The 25,253-nt window shown below is 37.4% G+C and overlaps 3 protein-coding genes across 7 annotated transcripts in view; 2 read left to right on the top strand and 1 right to left on the bottom strand.

Annotated features, from left to right (window-relative positions):
* The window catches only part of LOC127658993 (alpha-1,3-mannosyl-glycoprotein 4-beta-N-acetylglucosaminyltransferase A-like), a 71,979-nt gene extending 58,430 nt beyond the window's left edge, over positions 1 to 13,549 (top strand). Inside the window, exons 9-16 of the mRNA XM_052148592.1 lie at positions 2,605 to 2,719; positions 3,372 to 3,502; positions 4,315 to 4,422; positions 4,794 to 4,987; positions 8,076 to 8,154; positions 8,613 to 8,673; positions 10,389 to 10,501; positions 10,864 to 13,549. Of these exons, the coding sequence (XP_052004552.1) occupies positions 2,605 to 2,719; positions 3,372 to 3,502; positions 4,315 to 4,422; positions 4,794 to 4,987; positions 8,076 to 8,154; positions 8,613 to 8,673; positions 10,389 to 10,501; positions 10,864 to 10,890 (828 nt within the window). The 3' untranslated portion in view covers positions 10,891 to 13,549. The remainder of the gene's footprint in view (positions 1 to 2,604; positions 2,720 to 3,371; positions 3,503 to 4,314; positions 4,423 to 4,793; positions 4,988 to 8,075; positions 8,155 to 8,612; positions 8,674 to 10,388; positions 10,502 to 10,863) is intronic.
* A 1,124-nt stretch (positions 13,550 to 14,673) lies between these two features.
* LOC127659010 (cytochrome c oxidase assembly factor 5-like) lies at positions 14,674 to 17,712 on the top strand. The gene is made up of 3 exons (XM_052148619.1): positions 14,674 to 14,893; positions 16,381 to 16,464; positions 16,696 to 17,712. The coding sequence occupies exons 1-3, from the start codon at positions 14,792 to 14,794 to the stop codon at positions 16,735 to 16,737; spliced, it is 228 nt and encodes a 75-aa protein (XP_052004579.1). The 5' UTR covers positions 14,674 to 14,791; the 3' UTR covers positions 16,738 to 17,712.
* Positions 17,713 to 22,886: 5,174 nt separating this feature from the next.
* inpp4aa (inositol polyphosphate-4-phosphatase type I Aa) overlaps positions 22,887 to 25,253 on the bottom strand; it is a 52,260-nt gene continuing 49,893 nt past the window's right edge. For all 5 annotated transcript variants that reach the window (XM_052148587.1, XM_052148589.1, XM_052148590.1 and 2 more), the window contains one exon: positions 22,887 to 24,823. In XM_052148587.1, the coding sequence (XP_052004547.1) occupies positions 24,691 to 24,823 (133 nt within the window). In that variant the 3' untranslated portion in view covers positions 22,887 to 24,690. The remainder of the gene's footprint in view (positions 24,824 to 25,253) is intronic.

The raw sequence follows: 25,253 nt of genomic DNA, 5'->3' as shown, positions 1-25,253 counted from the left end.
TGTCATGTGAAGCGTTGCGCCAGAAGTTTAACCCTTAAATGACAGTGTAGAGTATTCTGAACAGTATTCAGTCATTCTAATTCACTTAAATTATGCATTGTGGATAGTAAAGCCAATATACAACATCCACACAGTTGGATGCAGAGTCACACGAGCTTAAAGCACCCAAAAGTATCATAAAAGTAGTTAATGTGATTTGTGCATCATATTCCAAGTCTTCTGAAGCCATACAATAGGTTTTACTGAGAAACAACACGAAATATATTGATAAGTATTTATTTTATTATTATTATTATTTTTTGAGTGAAAATCTTAATGTGAGTTGCACATTCATGACCAATATGAGAGAAGCTTGTTCACTTGCATTGTTTAAAAACACGTTTATCCTGTTTTAATTTTGGGTAACTAAAGCACTGCAATTCAGTCAGTTATTCCTTGACTAATATGATGTAATGAAAGTCACATCTCTGCTAATCGACAGCATGCCACACTGAAAATAAAGTACTATAGCTAGATAATGTACCCCAACAGGTACCCTTGCTAAAGGGTTGCCGTGGAAACTCGTGTATCTAATGGAAGATATGGATATACCCAAAAGATACACTTTGGATATGTACCGGTTGTCATGGGAACACTGTGTGGTTTTGGGATTTTGGGTTTGATTAAACTTTTGCAATTATGTAGTTCTTTTCTTGGCACTCAAAGCACTTTACATAGAATTGGGTGAATCTCCTCAACCAATACCAGTGTGCAGCATCCACCTGTATGATGCAATGGCAGCCATAGTGCGCCAGAATGCTCACCACACACCAGCTATTGCTGGAGACAAGAGTATTAGTGTTGTAGCCAATTCATATGTATAGGTGATTATTAGGAAGCCATGATTGATAAGGGCCAATGGGCAAATGTAGTCAGGACACCGGGTTTACACCCCTACTCTTTGTAAGATATCCCCTGTAATTTTTAATTACTACAGATAGTCAGGACCTTGGTTTAATGTCCCATCTGAAAAACTGTGCCTTTTTACATTATAAGCATTCCAATCACTAACCCTAACACCCTCTGCTGGCCTCGCTAATACAACTGATGGGTTGGTGATAGTTTTACTGCTGGGAATATGATCAGTGGAAAGAATTAGGTAACATAAGGTTTCGTGATCAGTTCAGATAAAACACACACACACACACACACACACACACACACAAAACACATACGCCCTCTACCGAAAATGGGGCATTTAAATATTTATTTTTTAAATGCACTTGATTACCTCATACTTTGGAAAGTTATGACATTAGGCAACTGAAAACAGACTAGTGTGTATGTGACGTTACAGTTTTATTTTATTTATTTATTTTAATTAGGGTGTGTTTGTCTTTCTTGCCAGCTATTTCCTCATTATCACAAGGAAAAAGAGGGCATCATCCCATATTAATGTTAATTTATGTCATTTCATGTTCATGTCTTCCTTATTCTCACATGCTTGTGTGTGTTTATCTATTGAGCTGTACTGAATATGTTGTTTTCATTCATTTCTTTGTTTTGGTTTTCTCTGTGCATGCCAATACATCTCTCCTGTGTCTCCATGTCTTTGTGCTTTCTATACATGCTGTGCTCTCTTAGGAAAGGGGAAAGGTATTACTTTCATGTATTTTGTAACTCGAGTTACACAATGGTAGAGGACAACATGCATTAACTTAGTTTGTGTGTGCTTATATTAGTGGCTGCAGCTGTGTGTGTGTGTGTGTGTGCGCGCGGGCAGCTTCAAGTGGGTTACGAGGATATTTTTTAGGTTACAACTTTTAGGTAATTACAAAGGTATTATGCTATAAATGTAGTTTCTGAGGAGATTTTTTGTGTCCCCATAATTCAAATCGCTTAAAAAAAAAAACAAAAAAACTTACTAAACAATGTTTTATTGAAAATGTAAAAATGCAGAAAGTTTTGTGAGGGTTAGGTTTAGGGGATAGAATCTATAGTTGGTACATTATAAAAATCATTATGTTTATGGAGAGTCCTCATAATGATAGGTGTGTGTGTGTGTGTGTGTGTGTGTGTGTGTGTGTGTGTGTGTGTGTGTGTGTGTGTGTGTGTGTGTGTGTGTGTGTGAGCATGTATTTATCACTTTGTGGGACCAAATGTCCCCATAAGGTTAGTAAAACCCGAAATTTTTGACCTTGTGGGGACATTTTGTCGGTCCCCATGAGGAAAACAGCTTATAAATCATACTAAATTATGTTTTTGAAAATGTAAAAATGCAGAAAGTTTTTTGTGAGGGTTAGGTTTAGGGTAGGGTTAGGTTTAGGGATAGAATATAAAGTTTGTACAGTATAAAAACCATTATGTCTATGGAAAGTCCCCATAAAACATGGAAACACAACAAGTGTGTGTGTGTGTGTGTGTGTGTGTGTGTGTGTGTGTGTGTGTGTGTGTGTGTGTGTGTGAGTGAGAGAGAGAGAGAGAGAGAGAAAGTGCAATTTTTTTGGTTGATAGTTAGTTAGAGGTGATATTCTTAGAAAGTGCTACTTGTGTCAGTAAGTATATCTGGTTAATGAGCCGTTCTGTGTGATTCATCTCTGTTTCTGGTTCTGCTTCTGCTTCCAGTTAGAAGACGACATCGTTGCCAAGCCCAACTATTTTGCCACCATGAAAAACTTTGCCCTTCAACTCGCCACTGAAGACTGGATGATCCTTGAGTTTTCACAGCTGGGCTTCATTGGTATGTTTCCTTAATTTTTTAGCAAGTATAATTATTGTACTAGGTTCTAAAACTAGTTGCAGTATTTTTATGACTTGCATCACTTTCAGATGTATTAAAGAAATCGATCACCCCAAAAGTCTGAAAATTCCTCCCTATGCCAGATTTTTTCTTTTTCTTATATGGAGCAAAAAATAAATAAAAAATAGATGATTTGAGGAATAATCATACTGCTGCTTTTCACACAATGAGAGCAGTCAGTGCAGACAGCGACCAGGGGCTATAATTGCCAAAAAGGACAAATATTGCACCATAAAGTCTGCAAGTCATCAGCTGTAGCTCATAAATCTCATTCACAAATGTGCATATTCAATCTCGGCATGTCAAGAAGACACATTGCAACAGGTTTGAGGTCAGTGACACCACATGACATTGGTTCTCACATATGTTGACGTATGTTGTAAATAGGTCAAGTTTAAATATTCAGAAGCACAATGTGCTCAAATGAGATTTGAGCACCACGGAGGGAGTAACTTCAACTTATGGCTCCAAAACACTTGGAATGTAACACAAGAATTGTATAGGCTAATTTGATTGTGCTTTTTCGTTGTTGTCATTTTTGGAGCTTGACGGTGTGTGATCACTTTACCCCCCCCCCCCCCCTCCATTTCAGGTAAGATGTTCCAAGCCCCGGATCTAAATCTTATTGTGGAGTTCATCTTCATGTTTTATAAGGAGAAGCCCATAGATTGGCTGCTGGATCACATACTCTGGGTCAAAGTTTGCAACCCAGAGAAAGATGCCGTAAGTTAATACTCAGGCCAGCTGAGAGGGTTGTTTTGCTCATTTCTCCCTGTCCAACAACACCACTTGCACATTCTATCTCCGTCTTTCTTATTTCTAACTTTTATTTTATAAACAATTTAAAGTTGAAGTGTGTAATTTCTGGTCCAAGACGTAGGATAGATCTTGGTAACTATTAAGCATAATGATACATGTTCTGAGAATCGTAAGATTTTATCTGAAGCTTGACAGTAATGAGTTAAGTTGTGTGGCAATTCCAGAGTGTATGTAGCTTACTTGTCAAGAAGCAACACAGCAAGAATCGAACCCCAGAAATTCCCTTTTAAGTCCTCCACCTTATAAATGTTCGCTCTGGTTTTACTCCATTCTCTGTCTCTTTATCTTTTAGCAAGTCTTTGAATTTTCTTCTAAACTCTCTTACACATGTCTTCCATGGACATTCATATTCTCCAGGTTGAACAGTTTACTACAAGTAGCTTCGCCCAAAACTCACCCTATAGGTTTAGATAGAAAGGGATGGGTGGAGCTGTGCGGGCTGCTCAATATATAAACATCAATGTTTTGATGGTGCCTGGGAGGCTCAGTGTTTATAATTTTGGGTGAGATAAATACACGAATGGCTTACTTATAGTTCTCAATGAACAGTAAACTGGGATATAAGAACGTATTTTTACATTTAAAAAAGTTACACACTTCACCTTTAATTCTGTTCCTCTTAAACAAGTGTACATCAGCACTCTTGCTAATGTAATATCGCTGAATTCTTACATTCTCACATTATAACTCATATACTACTCGCTTTTTCTCTCTAGAAACACTGTGAGAGACAGAAGTCTAGTCTACGCATTCGTTTCAGACCCTCCTTATTCCAGCATGTTGGGCTGCACTCCTCACTGGCTGGAAAAATCCAGAAACTCACGGTAACTCTTATTTCAGCAGTATTATGTTTTTTGTCAACTTCCCAGTTAATCGTTGTCTCAGCATTTAATGGCATTGCATAGAGCTGGCAAATCGCTTCCTGTTGCTCTTAAAAATCCCCTTAAGTTTCTTGCTCTTATTTATTTAATTGTTTTATACCTATTTGGGCCTCCTGTTATCTTCTGAGATCTCATCTCATCTTACCCTGCTATCCTGTTTTTTGTGCATAAGTTTTTCTTTTTCGTGAACATGAACAGCTGACCTTTTCCTTTATCTAGTTTGCTGTTTTTGAGTATGATGGGAAAAAGTCAGTGCAGGTCATCTGCTGCACTTCCTGTTGGCTGAAGTCTTTCTTTCTCTTCTACTCCGTCAGGATAAAGACTTCCTGAAACCTCTACTGCATAAGATTCACGTGAACCCACCGGCTGAGGTGTCCACCTCTCTTAAAGTGTATCAAGGCCACACACTTGAGAAGACCTACATGGGCGAGGACTTCTTCTGGGCCATTACACCAATGGCTGGAGACTATGTCCTGTTGAAGTTTGATCGACCCATCAAGATGGAAAGGTCAGTGGGTAATTTCTCTTACTTGGCCAAAGTCCCTTTAAGTCAAGTCAGATCACTCTGTGGTCATATTTATAAAGTTTATCTACTTGAATTATTTAAAAATAACATGACAAATAACAATAAAAAACAGAAAACAATGGAATCATAAGTTCTTCTGTAGCTCAAATCATGCAAAAAACACAAGGCTGGTCCAGCTAATGTAAAGTGAGTGAACAGACAGGTGATGTCATTATTGAAAAGGCGATTGGCTCTTTTAACATGTCATATGTCAAATGTGTATGCCATTGTTGTTTCACCCAGCTACTTTTTTGTCTGCTTTGCATGAGATTCAACACTAATAATGTTGTACCATGTAGATACTTCAACATTCAAGATACTTTGTTGACCGTGATTACTATTCCTGTGTAAATACATTTGCGGCATTAAAACATCTGTTTATGCACTCCTTTTCACGTCATATGCAACTTCGGTGCACCGTTGTATAAATGGCAGGACAGCCAGGAGGATGTTTGTGTGTGTGTGTTTTATGAAAATAAATAAAAGCTAAATGCCGGCTGATTAAAGTTATCTCTGTGAGATAATCAGTGATCCGCATCAGTTACAAAAAATATAAAATTATTTAGTAAGCAATCATGCAAGACAAAACATCCAATGTCTCGTAAACAAGTTTGACAAGTACTACCACCTCCATTCAGTTCAGCCGTTCAGCTGTCCACTGCCTTTCTCCCATTGAAAATATGGAACCTGCGGCTACCGACGAACCATGTAAAACCAAAATGTTTATAATTTTTTATGCTTATTTCTTCAAACATGAAGAGAGTATAAAGATGTGGCAAAACCTGTCAAATGTGTTTCAGCACCAAAGAAAATGAACAGCGACCAATCAAACAAAAACTAAATCTATATTAGACTATAAAAAACATATTGACTGTTCCACAGAGATCAGACATAGTTTGCAAACATTAACTGCACTGAATTAATGCAATTAATTCGTTTTTATCACCAAATAACCACACTTTTCCTTGGTGCTCGACATTCCAGGTGAGCGCGATCTCCGAAACAGCCACGGGATGCCACCTATAGAGCTGTTCAACCGTGATGTCAATTTCTAGATTAACCCAGAAGTCTATTTCGCCATTGGGGTTTTATAATGGTAGTTTTGGTTTATGATTAAAATAAGATCTGTGGTAAACATTACTGCACAATATATTACAGACTTTCATACCTCAAACTTCATACCACCGTTTGATTTATTACAAAAAATATTTTAAGTTTCTAATTCAATACGGATTCAAAATTCACGTTTGAGGTATGAAACTCTGTAATATATGTTGTAGAACAAAATGTCCACGTATCGTGTAGTAATGTTTACCAAAAGGCCTTATTTTACTCATAAATCCAAAACTCCCATTATAAAACCCCATAGAAATATCCAGAGGGAACCTATGGCGAGGTTCTCTTCTGGGTTTGTGGACTACAAACTGAACAGCTCTAACAAAACATGTGATTTGATTGGACTTGGACTGACAAAATGTAGACACATTTCTGCCACAGACATTCATTTTTTCATGTAATAATCATTTAATTGAATTATTGAAGGTACAAATATGTTTTTAATCCGTTAAATCCTCTTGACTCAAAAATCTTAAGAGAAACATCTGAATGGGCATGACATCTCTGTGTAAGCCTATCATTGGCCTACAGTTCACAGCAATTCATTTTGCAATTGAATTTATCAATCTGTCCGAGATAGATTTATTATAATGGCTTTTCTAAGAATAATCAATGTACAACTGCATCAGACGGACAATTTTGGAGCATCTCACTTTGGTTGCATCTTGTCATAAACACAGCATTTTTGGGTTTAAATTGCACTCCGTCCAGCTGTGTTTGAACTCAACGTTCTCATCTTGTGCTGTCACTAGTGTCAGGCAAGCCTGAGTGTGGTTTGTTGTCTGTATAGCAGTGTATATTGACTATACAGCTGGAGTTTCACTTACTGCCCCCCTGTTGAAAACAGATGGTACTTCAAGCTTGAATTGCTCCGTTGGTAGGAAAATTCCATATTATGGTCTGGGGACATGCTTAATTGTGTTAAGTCCTATAAAACGAATTGCACTGAATTAACATGTTATATCGACGGGCCTACTTTTAACACAAAAATGTGACAAAATAGCACAATTCGGCCTCTGTACCAATGAAAGTATCGGTAGGGCAAGTACAAATCTGAACAACAGTAGAAAAAAAAAATCCTTATTTGTTTAGCACTGCACACACATAGCTGCTACCTTAGTTTAATGCCCGATTCACAAACATGTTCAAATTATTTCTTTCTTCACCTACTTCTAAATGTTCACTCAGAGAGCTCTAATCAGGAGATTTCATTCACACTTCTCCATGTCTCGCTGTCCTCACAGGGCAAGAGAGGTGGCTAATGAGAATCTGCTCAATTAAAAAGCTGCAACCAAAAAAGTCTAGAGAGAAAGAGAGAGATATAATGGGGAAAAAAAAACATTGTTGAGCAGATACACATCTTTTGACTTCTTTTTTTCTTTTTTTTAAGGATGAGATCCGTCTCGGCTGATCTGACCACTAATGGTCAGCTCTAAATATAGGTGTAAACAGTGTATATAATCTTTTGTGATCCGATCATTTAAACAATATTCAGAGGTAGCCAGAAACACGTGGCACATTTGTTGTGAAAGCAAGCTTAAGATCAACTAATAGCCCTCGACTTCAATAACAATTGTTCTGGAAACGTCACGTTTGTGGTGTGCTAAAAATGTGGAAGTATATTTGGAAGCAACAGCATGACTGCTATTTAGGAATATTCAGGGTTCGATACAAATTATGCTCAATCGACAGTATTTGTGGCATAATGTTGATTACCATAAAGTGTGTGTGCGCGCGCGCGCGTGCGAGTCCGTGTGTGCACATGTGTGTGTTAAGGTCCTGCTGTCCATGATAGAATCTGTCTTTGTAAGTTCTTGTCCCTGTCCTGCAAGTGTGTGTACATGCCTGTTCACGAATATTCACGAGTTTGTGTCTGTACATGAAGATTCATTAACAATTAGCCTTTGATTGGCAGGTTCCTGTTTCGCAGCGGGAACAAGGAGCACCCTGGAGACAAAGTTGAGAACACTACTGTCGAGATCCTGCCTTTCTCGGTAAAAAAAGAACACACTCTCAATTCGATTTATAGAGGGTTTTTTTTTTCTAAATGTTCAAACAAGCCCTGGGGTGACAGCTTTGTCAGAGTCTAACCGCAGGTTGACAGGAATCTGGTGTAGGTCTCTTGTGTGTGCTGCCACCAGGTCTAATTTTAGTCAATAGCAGGTTGAGCCTACCATGGTAATGAGGCAGACTACTGCCACCCTGCTGTGATACAGAGCTTACAGAACCTTCAAATGGGCTTTGATGTTTGTTCTTGAAGTCTTTCCTTAAATAAATGAGACTGTTAATGCATCTGAGTTTTTGTAACTGGATTTGTGAGCTTGGTTTTACTTGTAATTTTATCATAGTTTACAAGCATTGCTCCCAAAATGGTGAATAACTTTAGTACATTGCTAGTTTCTTGCACACAGGCACTTTAACTGCATCTAAATGAGAATTTAATCTCTTTAAGGATCCTGAATTGAAGACCAAAGAGAAATACAAACGAACAGAGGATCGGTTTTATAAAATTGGTGAGTTGTTATTATTACATGCATGCTCAAGTCAGCAGTTTGCACATGAAGTAAATGTCTGTTATGCTGTCCTTTCAGTTTTTCAAACAAGGCCAGTTTAGATGTGGTGTAAACCTCTGTCTGCGTGATCTAATCACAAGTGAACAGAACTAAAAACAAGTGTAAATGGGGTCCAAAAAGTTTTGTGAATGTTTCTTAAGTCACATTTGGAAGTGGTCAAATGACCACATCCCATTTGTTGAATAAACCTTAATGTATCTTGGATAGCTGTAACTTATCAAATATTGTGCTAAAACAAGAGTTTTAAATGTTGTCGTTTTGAAAAGAAAATAACTGTCCATATTTGTTTTCCTTTTGATTTGTTTCCCAGTTGAAAAAATTGGATATGCATGCACAAGACTTCATGCAACTGTATGCATGATATCAACATGCAGTGATTGATCTTGTTGAGAACATGCATACAAACTGTTAAGGGGCTGTTCAGACATTTCCTGTACTTAATGAAAACTAGAGGCAGTGCAGTGAATATATATGAGCGCGGGTCTCTTCAGACACTCTTTAAAAATGTGATGTTCTTTTCAGCCTGATACAGCGTCTAAAAATGTGGTGCTCCTGCACGAGAACAGCAACATGTCAAAGATTTAGCTCATGTTTACATAGAAAATTGAAAAACAGCACAGACGGATGAAAATAGGCCTTTAATGTGAATGGTCACTAATCTGCAAGGGTATCAAGTTCTCACATACCTGAGACCGGGAAAGGCATCCCTACTCGACTTGACTGGTACTGTTAAATTTTAAGCCAGAACCCAACCTGAATAATTTCTTCTCCAAGCAAATAAATTTGTCGCAGTAGGTTGTATTTTGCTGTATTTCATACGGTATATGAACGGTATATATTTTTTTTCTTTTCTCCCCAATTTGGAATGCCCAGTTCCCAATGCACTCTAAGTCCTCGTGGTGGCATAGGGACTCACCTCAATCCGGGTGGTGGGGGACGAATCTTAGTTGCCTCCGTGTCTGAGACAGTCAATCCACGCATCTTATCATGAGGCTTGTTGAGCGTGTTACCACGGAGACATAGTGCGTGTGGAGGCTTCACACTATTCTTCATGGCATCCACACACAACTCGCTCCACACCGAGAACAAGAGCCGCATTATAGCGACCATTTGACTCTTCCCTCCCTAGCAACCAGGCCAATTTGGTTGCCTAGGAGACCTGGCTAGGGTCACTCAGCACACTCTGGATTTGAACTCGCATCTCAAGGGGTGGTAGTCAGAGTCAATACTCACTGAGCTACCCAGGCCCACATTGTATGAAACTTAACCGTGTAGTAACAGAAAATATACACAGTTTTGAAGCAGCACAATGAATAAAACATTCTGGGTGTCTTGTTTTTAAAAACTGAAGTTCATTTTAACATGACAGTTTCTAAAAATGATATGGTCCTGAGTAAGATACTGAAAAAACAGATGGTGAGAAGGGTACAACAGTCAGAGACATCTGTACAATGTGTTTACATAGAAAAACAATTGAAGACAATTAATACAACAGCCCCTAACTTGGCTGTTTGTGAGTGAGAGCGTTACAATTAAGTTTTTTATGCAAATTGAGCTTAAACTGATTTTTGGAGCCCACAATATTTTGTTTGTATTATATTCTCTCTCTCTCTCTCTCTCTCTCTCTCTCTCTCTCTCTCTCTCTCTTTCTTTAGCTCAGTTTGAGAAAGGATTAGCAGAGGGGACGGTTGACCCTGCCTTTAACCCTGTGGTGGCTGTACGCCTGACTGTCCAGAAGGACTCTGCTGTGTGGGCAATTATAAGCGAGGTCTGCTTACTTTCTTTGGCTTTGACTTATCAGATACTCATGGATTGTTTTTTTCTTTATCATGGATAACTTGGATAAGCAATACAGTTACTGAATATCTTTATATATCTGACACTGTACCCAAAGTAGGTGTGATGCCATTAAGGTGTCAAACAATAAATCACATTGGACATTTTTTGATTTCTCATTTTTGTTTGTGCATATCTCATTTTATGGACTTAAGTCACAGAATGAAAAGGAGGCTTTGAGGGATAGAAGTACAGTCCATTCAGTGGTCTGTACTGTCTTGATTTGTGTCATCTAACCTGACTGAAGTCCATAGAATTACTCCAGAGGTCTTTGATTGTTTGATTTTTCTTCAGATCCATATCAAGAGGGTACCTGGATAACTACTTGCAAGTCCCCGCTAGTTAAGGCACTCAGTGGTCATCTAAGTTGAGATGTGCTGCTCGCGTCTACAGTGGTTCAAGAGTGACTGTCAGAGTGCATGGAAGGAGCCAATCACAATTTCCCTTAAAGAAACTTCCTTGCTTTATTTTCATCTTTAACTTTAATCTGTCTCCTTCCTGTGTCTCTCTCTTTTTCTCTTCTGCTTGCCTACATTTTCCTTTTATGAGTTTTTAGACTCCGATTCGTTTTTTTATTATTATTTTATTTAACCATTCCCTGAATTCTGCTGCGTGAATGTGACTACTACTGTACAGAAAAAAAGACACTTTGTGAAGGAATGTTTCCAGACACTGAACTTGTGTCATGAAGAAATGCAATCATTGCTGTCACGAAGGACTGATTTGCAGGATTCAAGGCTGAACCAATACTGGAGAAAAAGCGATGTTCCACACTGCCATCATGGACTATAAGTGACCTCGGACCCTAGGTCAGACAACCACGGCTAGATTTCAGCTCCGAGATGGAATGGGACGGCTGAAATGTTGGAAGCTTTTGATTTCTTAAATGATTTTATAGGGATGTTGATGTTGGCACTCTGTTAAAAACTAGTAGAAAACTGGTTTATTTTTATTGACTTCTTTGCCAAAATCTTGAAACCTATTTTTAAAAACAGAATGCATATTTTAGGCCTATACCTAGTCCATAAGAGTGGCTTTTCTTCCTTTGTGTCAGTTTATCGTCAACCAATCAATAATGACTTTCGGTTCGAATGTTTATATTGCTGTTGTTGTTGTTATTATTATTATTATTATAACGATCTATGAAGGTGAAGTAATTTATTTGAAATACATTTTTAATTTGTACAAGGGTAAATGCTTTTATTTTATTTTCAACAGAAATGTATGGCAGAGAATTTATTGCTTTTGAGTGATTGTGGCTCAAAGTTGAGTGAAGAAACTAGTTCATGTTTGTTCTTATCTTTGTGTAGTTCTGAAGGGTGCATGGCCGCCCACATCTGTGCCTTAATATCCAGCGCTCATAAGGGACCTGGAAAAGGACTGCCTTGGATTATACAGTAGAACTTCTGTTAGATGCTTGATTTGACTGATTGCGCATGGCATGTCCATATTTCATATTCAGAATATTTCATGTTTCCAGTTGTTCATTGAGCTTGGATATTGTTCATTAAAAAAAACCTGTTTTCATCTTGTCAGTAAGAAAACATTTTTGATTCTATATTTGATGCTATACCTTTAGATCAGCGAGTAATGATGAGTAGGCCCAGACTTAATCTAAAGACCTTTTTCCCCTTCAAATTTGCTGCACTGATTTTGGGAAACAAAATATGTGGGGTGAATTCAAATGTGATAACATGTTAAATGAGAGTACTTCTCTCTTTTTGGTAGCTGAAAGCATAATCAAATTGGCCCAAATATTTAATAAATATATTTAATAAAACTGGTGTGAAGGATGTGTAGAACTTGGTAAATTTTGCATAGGTTTGCACTGATTTCTGCAGGCACAGATTCTGTGTGGGCCTGGTGAGGAGCAAAATATTACTAGAACCATAGATTCAAAATTGTGAAAAACAGAAATTGAATAGGAAAACTAAACTGACATGTCAACTAATTATTTTATGTTGACATTCGGTGTGCTGCTTGGCCAGGATTGGATGTTATTCTGTGGTTCTAATGTATTTTGCTTGTAGTTGAATTGATAGTGAGGTGTAACTACTGTACAAATTTCCAAAGTGCTCTCATCTCATGTGATTGTATATATATCTTTAAAATGATTTTTGTTCAGCTTGACAAAATGTGTCATTGTATAACCCTTTATGCTACAAGCAGAGACTTTCAGAACACATCCTTTATAGTTACAATATACTCTCCCTATTTTTGTGACTACTTGGGGCTGGATGTGAACTGTAAAACTTGACCAGTTTGTTGAAAAATACAACCAGTGTACTGTCATGAGTTTGTTTACAGTTTATGGTCTCTTCTGAGAGAACAGACTCAAATAAGTGAAGAGCACTTATTCTGATCCTTAATGTTGTGTAACGCGAGTTATCTGGAATGGGCAGTATATTTCACTAGTCCAGACAAGTGTTTTGTCATATTGCTGCCTTGTAGTCAGATTTGTGCTCAATGATCAATACTCATGACTTGTCCAAACCTGTTTTAACACTTGGAGATGGATTGTTCTCTGCTGCCCTCTAGACGAACTCCCATGGGCCACTTTTCCCGTACAAATCTGACTTTATCTGTCCAGATAGCACTCGTGCATCTCCGAGATGTCTGATTTAGATCTTTTCATCTGGAGAGCCTCACATTCTAATTAACATCTGCTAAACATCTTAAAGAGATCAGATTTACAAACATTCTAAATACTAAACGTCTCAAAGGCATCTGCTTAATGTCTTAGTGACATCCGAGAGGAAATGTCTTATGGATGTATTGGAAATGGGCAAACAACCTAAACAAATATGTCTTCCAGATGTTAACTCACACATCAAATAGATGTCTGGGTGATGTACATGTGCTATGAAGGTGGGATCTACATTTATCATCTAGAAATCCATCCTTATATCTTACATTTCTCGTGCCTTCATCTGTCTTTCTCCAGCTCTGACATTGATTTTGAATAAACTTGTGAAATAAACCAGTCTCTACATAATTTCTAACAATAATTTCTGTAATTTTATTTAAACGTTCAACTACAGTACTGAATGACTATTAAAAGTATTGACGAGGTATGTGTTGAAATGCTGTGTAAGATTTATACTATTTTGGGACTGTCCTAAATGATTTGTTTCCAGTATTCTTATAAATGCCATTGGCATGTATGCCTACATTGGCACCATTACTTGAAAATATAAATTGAATTGCATTAGGCCTATATAACATCAAACCAAGTGGGTTACTTGAAGTGGCATCTGAATGAAAAGGAAATGATGCAATTCCTCAAACCTACACTTTTCTGAACCATTTTGCACTTGCCTTCAATGAACTGATTACTAAAAGTGACTTAAGAGTAACCGCAGGAGTTTTTCATCATCACATATGGATGTGTTTCAGTAATGTTTGACAACCCGATAGCAATGATGATAATTAAAAAAATAGTTTTGTGAAATGTTTCGCTTATAGTGGACTTTTAAAGTGCTACCTTTCTTTAAAATAAAAAGTCACTTGGTTTGATATTTTGTAGACCTATATAATGCAATGCCAAAAAGTCATCCATTGACTGAAGTGTCCAAATACTTTTTGAGACCACTGCATAGTGCATTCTTTTCAATGTGCTGTAGTGCTGTTTTAAATGCTTTTGGATCGTTTCACGGACAAAACATTGAAAATTATCTTTCCAAGAACATTAAGTAGACAAAAAATTAATAAAACTCCAGACAACATGAGTTATGGTAAAATCAGATGGGATCTATGAGTTTTATACAGCTTTATACCGTATGTGTGTGTGTGTGTGTGTGTGTGTGTGTGCTATTGAGGAGATTGTGAGTCTATCCCTCACAGCCTCGTTTTCATTCACGTTAAAAAAAGATGGCGAACAAAATAACATAAGCGCCACTTTCTGGTCAATACTACAAATACAGACATACTGCTTTTATAACACTAAAAATATATATTATTGACACCGATGCATAATTGGCAACGGCATAGAATGGTAGTATGGTGTGACACTATTTTCAATCAGGTCTTTGAAACACAGACTAAACGCGGACTATATTTCCTACAATGCAGTTCAGTTCCACTTCCGCAGGTACGTCACGGGTAACATGGCCGCTTTCATAACCATTTCGTCTTTGACATATCTGTAGCTGGTTTTGTCATTTATAGCCTAATTTATTGCTACATACTTCGCTTGAACCTGCTCGAATGAAAGTTCTACAAAATGCCCAAATATTACGAGGATAAAGAGGAAGATGGTCGCGCCTGCGCTGGAATTAGGGAGGATTTTAAAGCCTGTCTCCTCCAGCATGACTGTGTAGTGAAGGTAACATTAGCATACTGAATCACCACAAACCTCATTAAAATGTTGATCTGTATGATCAGTCTATGTTGTGCGCACCATATGGGTCATTTCCTACCATCCAGTACATTTTCATGTCACCACCTTATATCATAGATTGAATAAAATATTACATTCACAATTTTAAAGAGGGATATTATGTTATTTATTTTATCACATTATCACAATGGGTCATATGGGTACAAATAATTTCACTACCTAAGCCTGATGTGGATGTGGTCATTTTTGCCATGTCACTGAGTTAAAGAAAATGTTCAAGGCGTTACTTATTCTCCAATCCAAACAAAACATACTTTCATGGGATTTTGTCAAGAGCAGAGAGCCGGTCATTACTGTCAAGTCTTAATGGAGTAGCAGCACCAAAACCGAGCGTTTCAGACAGGGTGGGCAATTATCATATTTTACAAATATATTACTGTTTTTTTATTTTGTTTGTTTTGGCACATCATGACCCCTTTAAAGGAATATTCCAGGTTCAATACAAGTTAAGCTCAATCAAAAGCATGTGTGGCTTAATGTTGATTTTCACAAAACTTTATTCGACTTGTCCCTCCTTTTCTTAAAAAAATGAAATGGAGGTTACAGTGAGGCACTTACAATGGAAGTGAATGAGGGCCAATTTTTGGAGGGTTTAAGGGTAGAAATGTAAAGCTCATAGTTTCATAAAGTACTTACATTAATTCTTCTGTTAAAACGCATGTATTATTTGAGCTGTAGAGTTGTAATTAGATTGTAATTAAATTGTAATTTTTACAGTCATTTCAGGGTTTGTTGACATTACATTGTCATGGCAATGAAGTTGTAAAATTAGCTATAACTGCACAGAAAAGATTAGTAAGTGATTTTATCACACTAAAATCATATTAACACACATTGTTGTCTTGTGGCTATACTTTGAAAAAGTGATTATTTTAACGTTCGTAAATTGGTCCCCCATTCACTTCCATTGTAAGTACCTCACTGTAACCATATTTTAGCTTTTTTAAAGAAAAAGAGGGACAAGTCAAAAGGTATTTGAGTGTAATCAACATTATGCCACAAATGCTGTTGATTGAGCTAAACTTGTATTGAACCAGGAACATTACTTTAAGTAACAAAGCCAGTTTCATTATGACATCATCCTCCATGAAGTTGACTTCATTTTAGGTGGGAAACCAACAGCACAAATTAAAGTATTAGCAATGTATTTAATAAATTCTGTCCAGAGCATATTTCTGAAAGTCTGGTATCTGGTTATGTAGATACATATATTTATTAAGGCGCTGCACAACGGGAATTACCCACATGAGTTGATTTCCATACAGAAGCTAAAGCCCCCACAAAATATCTAAGGCTCATTGGCAGAGAGTAAACCGTAATTGTCTTTCCTCCCTTTACAAGTGACTAAAGCACTTTAGTGCAGTTAAAAGGTTCAAGTATTAAGCATTTGCTGACCTGTTATGTGTTCACAGGAAGGCAAGTTGCCCAGTGATTGTCTGAAGGAAGGACATTGCAAAGGCTTGCAGGTGGCTTTCTTTGAGTGCAAGAGATCTATGGTCAGTACATCTGCTAATACATTACAAATGTAAGCCTTGAATACCATCACTGTATCATGGCACTGCCACAGCAAGCGCCTTTTTGATAAGAGTTGTCAGCTACTGTGGACTTGTTTAACTTCAGTCCAATTTCAACAGTTCAATTTTACTTCTAAACTACAGCCAAATGCACTTTCGAATAGTCATTAAAACGTCTTTAAATAAAATCCCTTTCTTTTTCCTTTCTTATAGCTGGACACCCGATCTCGATTCAGAGGCAGAAAGGCATACTGATTAACAGCCACCATGTGTCATGAATGAAAGCTCTCTTGACTTGTAAATACCAAGCTTTCTAAGTGAATTAGTGCTCTACAATACAGTTGCACTTGCCAGACTCCTGATGGCCATTTGGGAACAAGATGTACTGCATCAGTGTCAGGCGTCATTTCAAATGATTGTAATTTCAATTCTGAATATCTTCCAATCACTGGATCCAAAAAAAGAGAATCTGTCTTATTTATCAAAAACTTTTAAGATGTACTTTACTAATGTAAGACTACTCTTAAAGAGATTGATTGATAAAGCACTTCATTAAAGATGCCTGGACTGTGTATAAAGATGTTTATAAAAGTATAGTAATATAATTTTAAGATAGACATGATGCTAATGTCGGTGTACATTGATTTCAAAGGTTTCATCATGAGCACTTTAAACCTCCAAGTCCACCTTCTTTAAGATGTGAACTTTCTGCATAATCTCGAGGTGATCTACAACCATTATTCCTCATCAACAATTGCATGTGAGCTCTGTGGTCAGTTTCATTACAGATGAGTCATTTATGGCTGCTGCCCTGCCACCAGCTCCTTCTCAATCCTTTCACTGTAGGAGGACTCCATACTGTACTTAAAGATCCACTTCATAAACCAAGCCTCATCTGTGTTCTGGGCCAACCAGTCATCGAAAAACTCCTAAAACAGAACAGTACAAATACACATAATATTATGTATCTTATGCCCTCATTCATCAATACTAAATTTGAACAAGCATACCTGAACCACCAACAGTTGTATTTACATGACTTCCATGGCTGCTGCACTCAGTGTTGTTTGCCTGCAAACTTGTTCAAATCTGGCAACCCAGCGACGTCAAATTAATATTGGGCAGTGGGTGGATCACAGGCCAAAACATAAACAGATATTCCAACCGGAGTGGAAACTTCAAAGTAGAATATACTGGCTGTATTGTTATAGGAGAAGCCAGTATTTTAACTTAGCATGTTTCCTAATTCTCTAATGACATATTATGGTCATTTTATGATTTAGTACAATAAAAATATTACATATAGCAAGCACCCTTATCCTTCGACATATTTGTATTTGCTTTTTTTTTCGATTTCGATATTTTATTCAACTGATTCATCTGGATAGATTTCAGTTATAATGTCCATATTGCTTGCATATAAAATAACATTTGTCTCAGCTAATGCTGTACTGTAAATTATACAGGGAACCTTCTAACTTGGCACATTACAAAAAAATATATTTTTATTTTTTTAAACCAAACTGTGCAGTTCAATTGCTATTTGTTTAACAGTTCGAAAAATGAACATCCAAAACTGAAATAAAACTTCAAAAGTAAAAGATGGATCTTGGGATTTTAAGAACAAATATTGTAATTGTTCAAATGAAGATCACGATTATTCAGAAAATCTATATATTTTACTTTCCCCTACTTAATGGTTTCATAATCTCACGTCACAAATGGAGAGAGTATGAGGGATTTGCAAAACTGAACCTAATTATATATTATATAACGTGTAAAGACTCTCAGTCTGTGTTGCCACCCATAATGTAAAGGCCTTTGAGTTTCTGGGGGAATGAAGGGTCGAGTTTCACAGCCAATGGCAGATTTGTCAGTGGAGCCATGGCCATTAAAGATACCTTAGAGCAGTAGGTCTCAACGCTGTTCCTGGATCTCTCCCCCCCACACACATTTTAGATATCTCCCTAATCAAACACACCTGATTCAACTCATCAGCTCGTTATTTGAGATTCCAAGACCTGAATTGGGTATGTCAGAAAAGGGAGATATACAAAATGTGCAGTGCTGGAGGGCCTCCAGGAACAGGGTTGGGAACCACTGCCTTAGAGAACCAAGTGTGATCTTTATGTAAAAAAAAATATTTACATAAATTTTACATACCTCCCCAGGATTCTCATTGACACTTCAGATCATGGCTGATACGGCGCCATCCGCATGGGCAAGTTCCAAACCAGGAGCTTTGGGGTCCATTTAAGTTCTCACATTATTATGAAACAAAAAATGCATTTCCTACTGTATTCATTTCTAAGAACGTGAACTTTAACTTTACAATGACAATTTACCACAGCTTTCTGTTTTGTTGTGACATGCCTGACTGCAACAAAACCTGACAGAAAGTACAACTTTCCCAGTTTGACTGCTGAGAGCAGACCACTCAGATTCTATAGAGAATATGGAGTATATGGGCCTTTTATATATATACAGTGAGGAAAATAAGTATTTGAACACCCTGCTATTTTGCAAGTTCTCCCACTTAGAAATCATGGAGGGGTCTGAAATTGTCATCGTAGGTGCATGTCCACTGTGAGAGACATAATCTAAAAAAAAAAAATCCAGAAATCACAATGTATGATTTTTTAACTATTTATTTGTATGATACAGCTGCAAATAAGTATTTGAACACCTGAGAAAATCAATGTTAATATTTGGTACAGTAGCCTTTGTTTGCAATTACAGAGGTCAAACGTTTCCTGTAGTTTTTCACCAGGTTTGCACACACTGCAGGAGGGATTTTGGCCCACTCCTCCACACAGATCTTCTCTAGATCAGTAAGGTTTCTGGGCTGTCGCTGAGAAACACGGAGTTTGAGCTCCCTCCAAAGATTCTCTATTGGGTTTAGGTCTGGAGACTGGCTAGGCCACGCCAGGACCTTGATATGCTTCTTACAGAGCCACTCCTTGGTTATCCTGGCTGTGTGCTTCGGGTCATTGTCATGTTGGAAGACCAAGCCTCGACCCATCTTCAATGCTCTAACTGAGGGAAGGAGGTTGTTCCCCAAAATCTCGCAATACATGGCCCCGGTCATCCTCTCCTTAATACAGTGCAGTTGCCCTGTCCCATGTGCAGAAAAACACCCCCAAAGCATGACGCTACCACCCCCATGCTTCACAGTAGGGATGGTGTTCTTGGGATGTACTCATCATTCTTCTTCCTCCAAACACGGTTAGTGGAATTATGACCAAAAAGTTCTATTTTGGTCTCATCTGACCACATGACTTTCTCCCATGACTCCTCTGGATCATCCAAATGGTCATTGGCAAACTTAAGACGGGCCTTGACATGTGCTGGTTTAAGCAGGGGAACCTTCCGTGCCATGCATGATTTCAAACCATGACGTCTTAGTGTATTACCAACAGTAACCTTGGAAACGGTGGTCCCAGCTCTTTTCAGGTCATTGACCAGCTCCTCCCGTGTAGTTCTGGGCTGATTTCTCACCTTTCTTAGGATCATTGAGACCCCACGAGGTGAGATCTTGCATGGAGCCCCAGTCCGAGGGAGATTGACAGTTATGTTTAGCTTCTTCCATTTTCTAATGATTGCTCCAACAGTGGACCTTTTTTCACCAAGCTGCTTGGCAATTTCCCGTAGCCCTTTCCAGCCTTGTGGAGGTGTACAATTTTGTCTCTAGTGTCTATGGACAGCTCTTTGGTCTTGGCCATGTTAGTAGTTGGATTCTTACTGATTGTATGGGGTGGACAGGTGTCTTTATGCAGCTAACGACCTCAAACAGGTGCATCTAATTTAGGATAATAAATGGAGTGGAGGTGGTCATTTTAAAGGCAGACTAACAGGTCTTTGAGGGTCAGAATTCTAGCTAATAGACAGGTGTTCAAATACTTATTTGCAGCTGTATCATACAAATAAATAGTTAAAAAATCATATATTGTGATTTCTGGATTTTTTTTTTTAGATTATGTCTCTCACAGTGGACATGCACCTACGATGACAATTTCAGACCCCTCCATGATTTCCAAGTGGGAGAACTTGCAAAATAGCAGGGTGTTCAAATACTTATTTTCCTCACTGTACAAGCTTCTCACAATAGGTTGTTGGAATTTTGGCTCATTTCTCCAGACAGAACTGGTGTAACTGAGTCAGGTTTGTAGGCCTCCTTGTTCTCACATGCTTTTTCAGTTCTGCCCAAACATTTTCATCGGATTGAGATCAGGGGTTTGTGATGGCCTTTCCAGTGATTTGTTGTCCATAAGCCATTTTGCCACAACTTTGGAGGTATGATTGTGGTCAATGTCCATTTGGAAGAGCCATTTGTGATCGAGCTTTAAATTTCTGGCTGATGTCTTGCTTCAATATATCCACATTATATTATATCCCATTCCTTCCTCATGATGCCATCTATTTTGTTAAGTGTACCAGTCCCTCCAGCAGTAAGGTTGGGTCTTCATGGTTGGGATGGTGTTCTTTGGCTTACAAGCCTCACTTCAGACCTTTGTGTCTGTGTGCACTTGCAAACTGTAGTCTGGCTTTTTTATGGTGATTTTGGAGCAGTGGATTCTTCCTTGTTGAGCAGCCTTTTTGTTTCTCTTTGTAACACCATTGTCAGGTTTGATTGCAAGCATCATGACATTAACTGCAAAAACTGACACTTCAAATCCATTTTAAAGGTTACAACAAGCCATCAGACTACACAGTAGGTGGCTACAGCCTTCTTACTGGCATGACATATATTTTTCAAGTCATGTTATTTATATTTTGTTCACCATATGGCAGTAATCTGCCCCAATGCATATGTGTCCCTGAATAAAAGTGTGACATGTAGTTAAAGTGTAAAAGTGAATTTAACATAAAATGTTTTATTTTATATAAAAATGTATGGTGTCAATTTAGAGGTAAATAAGGCCCCCTTATTACCCCTAATTGTCACTTGCATATGCATCTTTGTGTTTCTATGGTCTTCTGTGAATGAATGCATGTATCTGGTCAAAGCGAAAAAGTTTAAATCTAATCCAGACAGATAAATGGTAAAAATATTTTAACTCTTGTATACTGTTCGATAAGGGATCACATGCTGTGATTTAGGGGGCATATTTGACCCCACATACTAAGTGTAATTTGTATCAAAATAATGATTTTTTTTTTTAAACTTCTGTTATTTCACAAACTTCAATGTTTTAAAAACTTTAACTTAGTTTTTATATTAAACATGTAATGTTAAATTCATTTTACACTTTAACTACATGTCACACTTTTATTCAGGGACACATTGTTATGCATTGGGGGAAGATTACTGCCATCTGTTGGAGAAAAGGAAAAAAAAAAACTTTAGATATGAAATGACAACATATAACCAGCAGATGAATGCAGAAGTCAACTCATTTGTCTGTAGCATATTGTAGCAAACTGATTTTAGTTTTTTAGATCTTATGAATAGTTATGCATATAGATATACTGTATGTTTAGACATGATCAAAGACATTTAAAAAGTCATTATTTTTGGCGAAGTTTATGTGTGTGTGTGTGTGTGTTCTTCATTATGGATGTGTAATGTCTCACCCTTTCATTTCTGCGTGTGTGTTCTTCGTTGTGGATGTGTAATGTCTCACCCTTTCATTTCTGCATGTGTGTTCTTCGTTGTGGATGTGTAATGTCTCACCATTTCATTTCTGCGTGTGTGTACTTCATTGTGGATGTGTAATGTCTCACCCTTTCATTTCTGCGTGTGTGTTCTTCGTTGTGGATGTGTAATGTCTCACCCTTTCATTTCTGCATGTGTGTACTTCATTGTGGATGTGTAATGTCTCACCATTTCATTTCTGCGTGTGTGTACTTCATTGTGGATGAGTAATGTCTCACCATTTAATTTCTGTGTGTTTGTTCATTGTCAATGTTTTATGTTCCCAACCCTATATTTCTTTGTGCGTTTTGCATTTGTTGCCGATTTTATTTGACACATTCTATAAAAAATGCTATCTGTTATAGTATCACCCCTTAATTTCTGTGTGTGTGAGTTCTGCATTGTGGCTGATATATTGATTTTATTTGACAAATAATAATAAAAAACAAAAATGCACAGTTTTATCGTCTCACACATTCATTTTCAATAGTGGGTCAAATCAGACCCCAAACACGGTTAATGTATTTTTTTTTTTCCACACCACTACAAAAGAATCCAGCCCAGTTTTTGGTGCATAGATAGTAAATGTAGGAAAAGTCACCAAACCTCATCCCACTGAGATAAAGGGAACCATGTTTTTTTTAAAAAGCAAATTTAAAAAGGGGTAAAAAAAAACAACAGAAGATTAGTGTTAAAATTATCATAATTGTTTTATGTTTATTACAATCTAATGCTCGTAGTTGTCTAGGTTCTATTAAATAGTGAAAACTGGAACATAATTAAAGCAATGAAGTGGCTTGCAAATTATTTTAATTACTTAAAAAGCTTTATATTTGGAGGAAAGAGCCATTTTTGTACAGCATGGTGCTTGAACATACATTTAAAAGAAAAATAATAACACAAAGAAACTGAAAGGCCAACTGGGCAGCATGCCTTTATAACATCATAGTGCTTTTGCACATACAATCGACTAAAACTCATATATGAAAACATAAAAAAATAAAGTGAATGATGAGTGATCAAAACAATAATTAAATATACATTTAAATGTCTGTACACGTCAAACTGAACCCTCATCTTCAGCCAACCTTCCATGCAGTGCACCTGGTAAGAATTTTAAATGATTACTATAAGTAACCATGACTTGCATTATGCAATCAGAAGTTAAGACACATGCGCATGTCTCCAAAACTGCAGGTGTAAGCTTTCATTTGGCCAATCTTGCCCTATATACAAACCAGAAACTAGTTCATTTGTGCATTTATTTGTGCAGAGAGAAATGCTGATGTTATTCCACTGTGGTCATTAGACTACAAAAATAGAATTGTGCAGACATGAGGTCATTATACGCAGAGTTAGCCTTTACAGAATTATTTGTTGTTCTTTTATTATGTTCTCTAATGCAACACGATCATCAAGGTTTTCTTAGGACATTTAAAATAAAATAAATAGTCTTAAAGCATCCCCCTGCCTTGTGATAGATAACAAAAGACTACAGGAAATATTCTTCACATTTTAGGCCCAGTTGCACCAGTGCTTGTTAAAATCAGTACTGACATTCATGTCAACTTCTACATATCGTATACATATAGTACAAAGAATCTTTGTACTATGAAAACATACACAAACAGTCAATGAACATATCAACATCTAGTGTATATTCACACCGTAGGCTCACTGTACTCCACAACCCGTACTGTGCACAGCTTGTCTTATGCACAGCAGGGTAAAGGCCTGCAATAAAGCACACATTTTTTTAAACACCTTTTAAAGAGAGAGTTTTACAGTAAATAAATAGATAAAACACTGTGTCACACCACAAATAATCCTACACAGATCAGTATCTACATATTTACTTTGGCATTGGGGAAGTTTGCAATGGTGGACTCTTAAGGCAGCTAGTACTGTGTATACATAAATAGAGTGATGATAAATAATGGTTTCATTTTAATATTATTTGCACACAGTAATTCTCTAACTTAACCTAACTTATCCCTACAAATGTTAAAGCTGACTCTGGGAACAAATTGTACTACAGCACTTACACATAATCTGTTATTTACTGAACTTTGAATACACTCCAAAGGATGATAAAACACAGGTTTGCTTCGGTGCTAATATTTTTGACCTTTGTATTTAGGCACAAAAACAAAGCATTGTGCTGGAAAGCATTTACAATTAACACAGATGGAATGAATTAGGAGCTTTGGGATTATTTGAGAACTTCTCTGATATATCAAAATCAGGGTCTTGTTTTTTTCTCACTCTCCCTTTTAAAGTACTTAAGGGTCTACCAGGCCTTCATACCTGCTTTCAGTGCAACAACAAAGCGAGAAACTCTTAAACATTCAAGTGATTTTCTTTCCTCATCTCCTTCTCAAAGCCACAGATCAAAGAAGGTGTTGGGGACCAGAAAATATATACATTGTCTTCTGGATGATAACCAGAGCAGATTTCAGCATGACTGTGTATATGATATCCTTTCTTCCGATATGTGGTAATAAAGTAAAGCAGATGAGGAGAAACATGCAGCTCTAGCCATGGAGAGCTAGAACAGCTGACTGGTCATTAAATCATGTTTCCAATTTCCCGTAGGTGCCCTCTGGTGGCCGGTACTGTTTAGGGAAAGTCTTCAGCTGGAGAGAGTTGAAGGCATATTTGCGACTGCCTACATTTTTCATGGTGTTTTCTCGCCTGCAGCCCTCGCTGTGAACAGAGATGACCAGAGACAAGGTGGTGAGACAGGGACAGAGTAATGTCAAAACTAAGGACTACAGTTAAATAGTTAATCCCAGAATGATATTGCTGGGGTGAAAATGCATACAGGTTTGGAACAACATGAGTAAATAATTACAGAATTATTATTTTGGGGTAAACTATACTTTTAAAGGAAGAGTTCACCCAAAAATGAAAACTCTCTAATCATTTAATCAACCTCATGCCATTCCAGATGTGTATTCTTTTTCTGCTGAACACAAATTAAGATTTTTAGTAGAATATTTCAGCTCTGTAGCGCCTCACAATTCAAGTAAATGGTGACCAAATGTGAATGGGCTCCAAAAGCATTTAAATGGAGCATAAAAGTAATCCTTATGACTCCAGTGGTTAAATCCATGTCTTCAGAAGCGATAAGTGA

Source organism: Xyrauchen texanus, chromosome 18 (assembly GCF_025860055.1).
Source record: "Xyrauchen texanus isolate HMW12.3.18 chromosome 18, RBS_HiC_50CHRs, whole genome shotgun sequence".
Lineage (NCBI taxonomy): Eukaryota > Metazoa > Chordata > Actinopteri > Cypriniformes > Catostomidae > Xyrauchen > Xyrauchen texanus.
The sequence above is the reverse complement of the archived record's forward strand: the minus strand, read 5'-3'. Positions and strand labels throughout refer to the sequence as shown.

What these genes read in the sequence shown, in the direction of transcription:
- LOC127659010 (XM_052148619.1), top strand. Translation starts at nt 14,792, where the DNA reads ATGCCCAAATATTACGAGGATAAAGAGGAAGATGGTCGCGCCTGCGCT. An exon ending in AGCATGACTGTGTAGTGAAG is followed by an intron (nt 14,894 to 16,380) that starts GTAACATTAGCA and finishes ATGTGTTCACAG; the next exon opens with GAAGGCAAGTTGCCCAGTGA. An exon ending in TTGAGTGCAAGAGATCTATG is followed by an intron (nt 16,465 to 16,695) that starts GTCAGTACATCT and finishes CCTTTCTTATAG; the next exon opens with CTGGACACCCGATCTCGATT.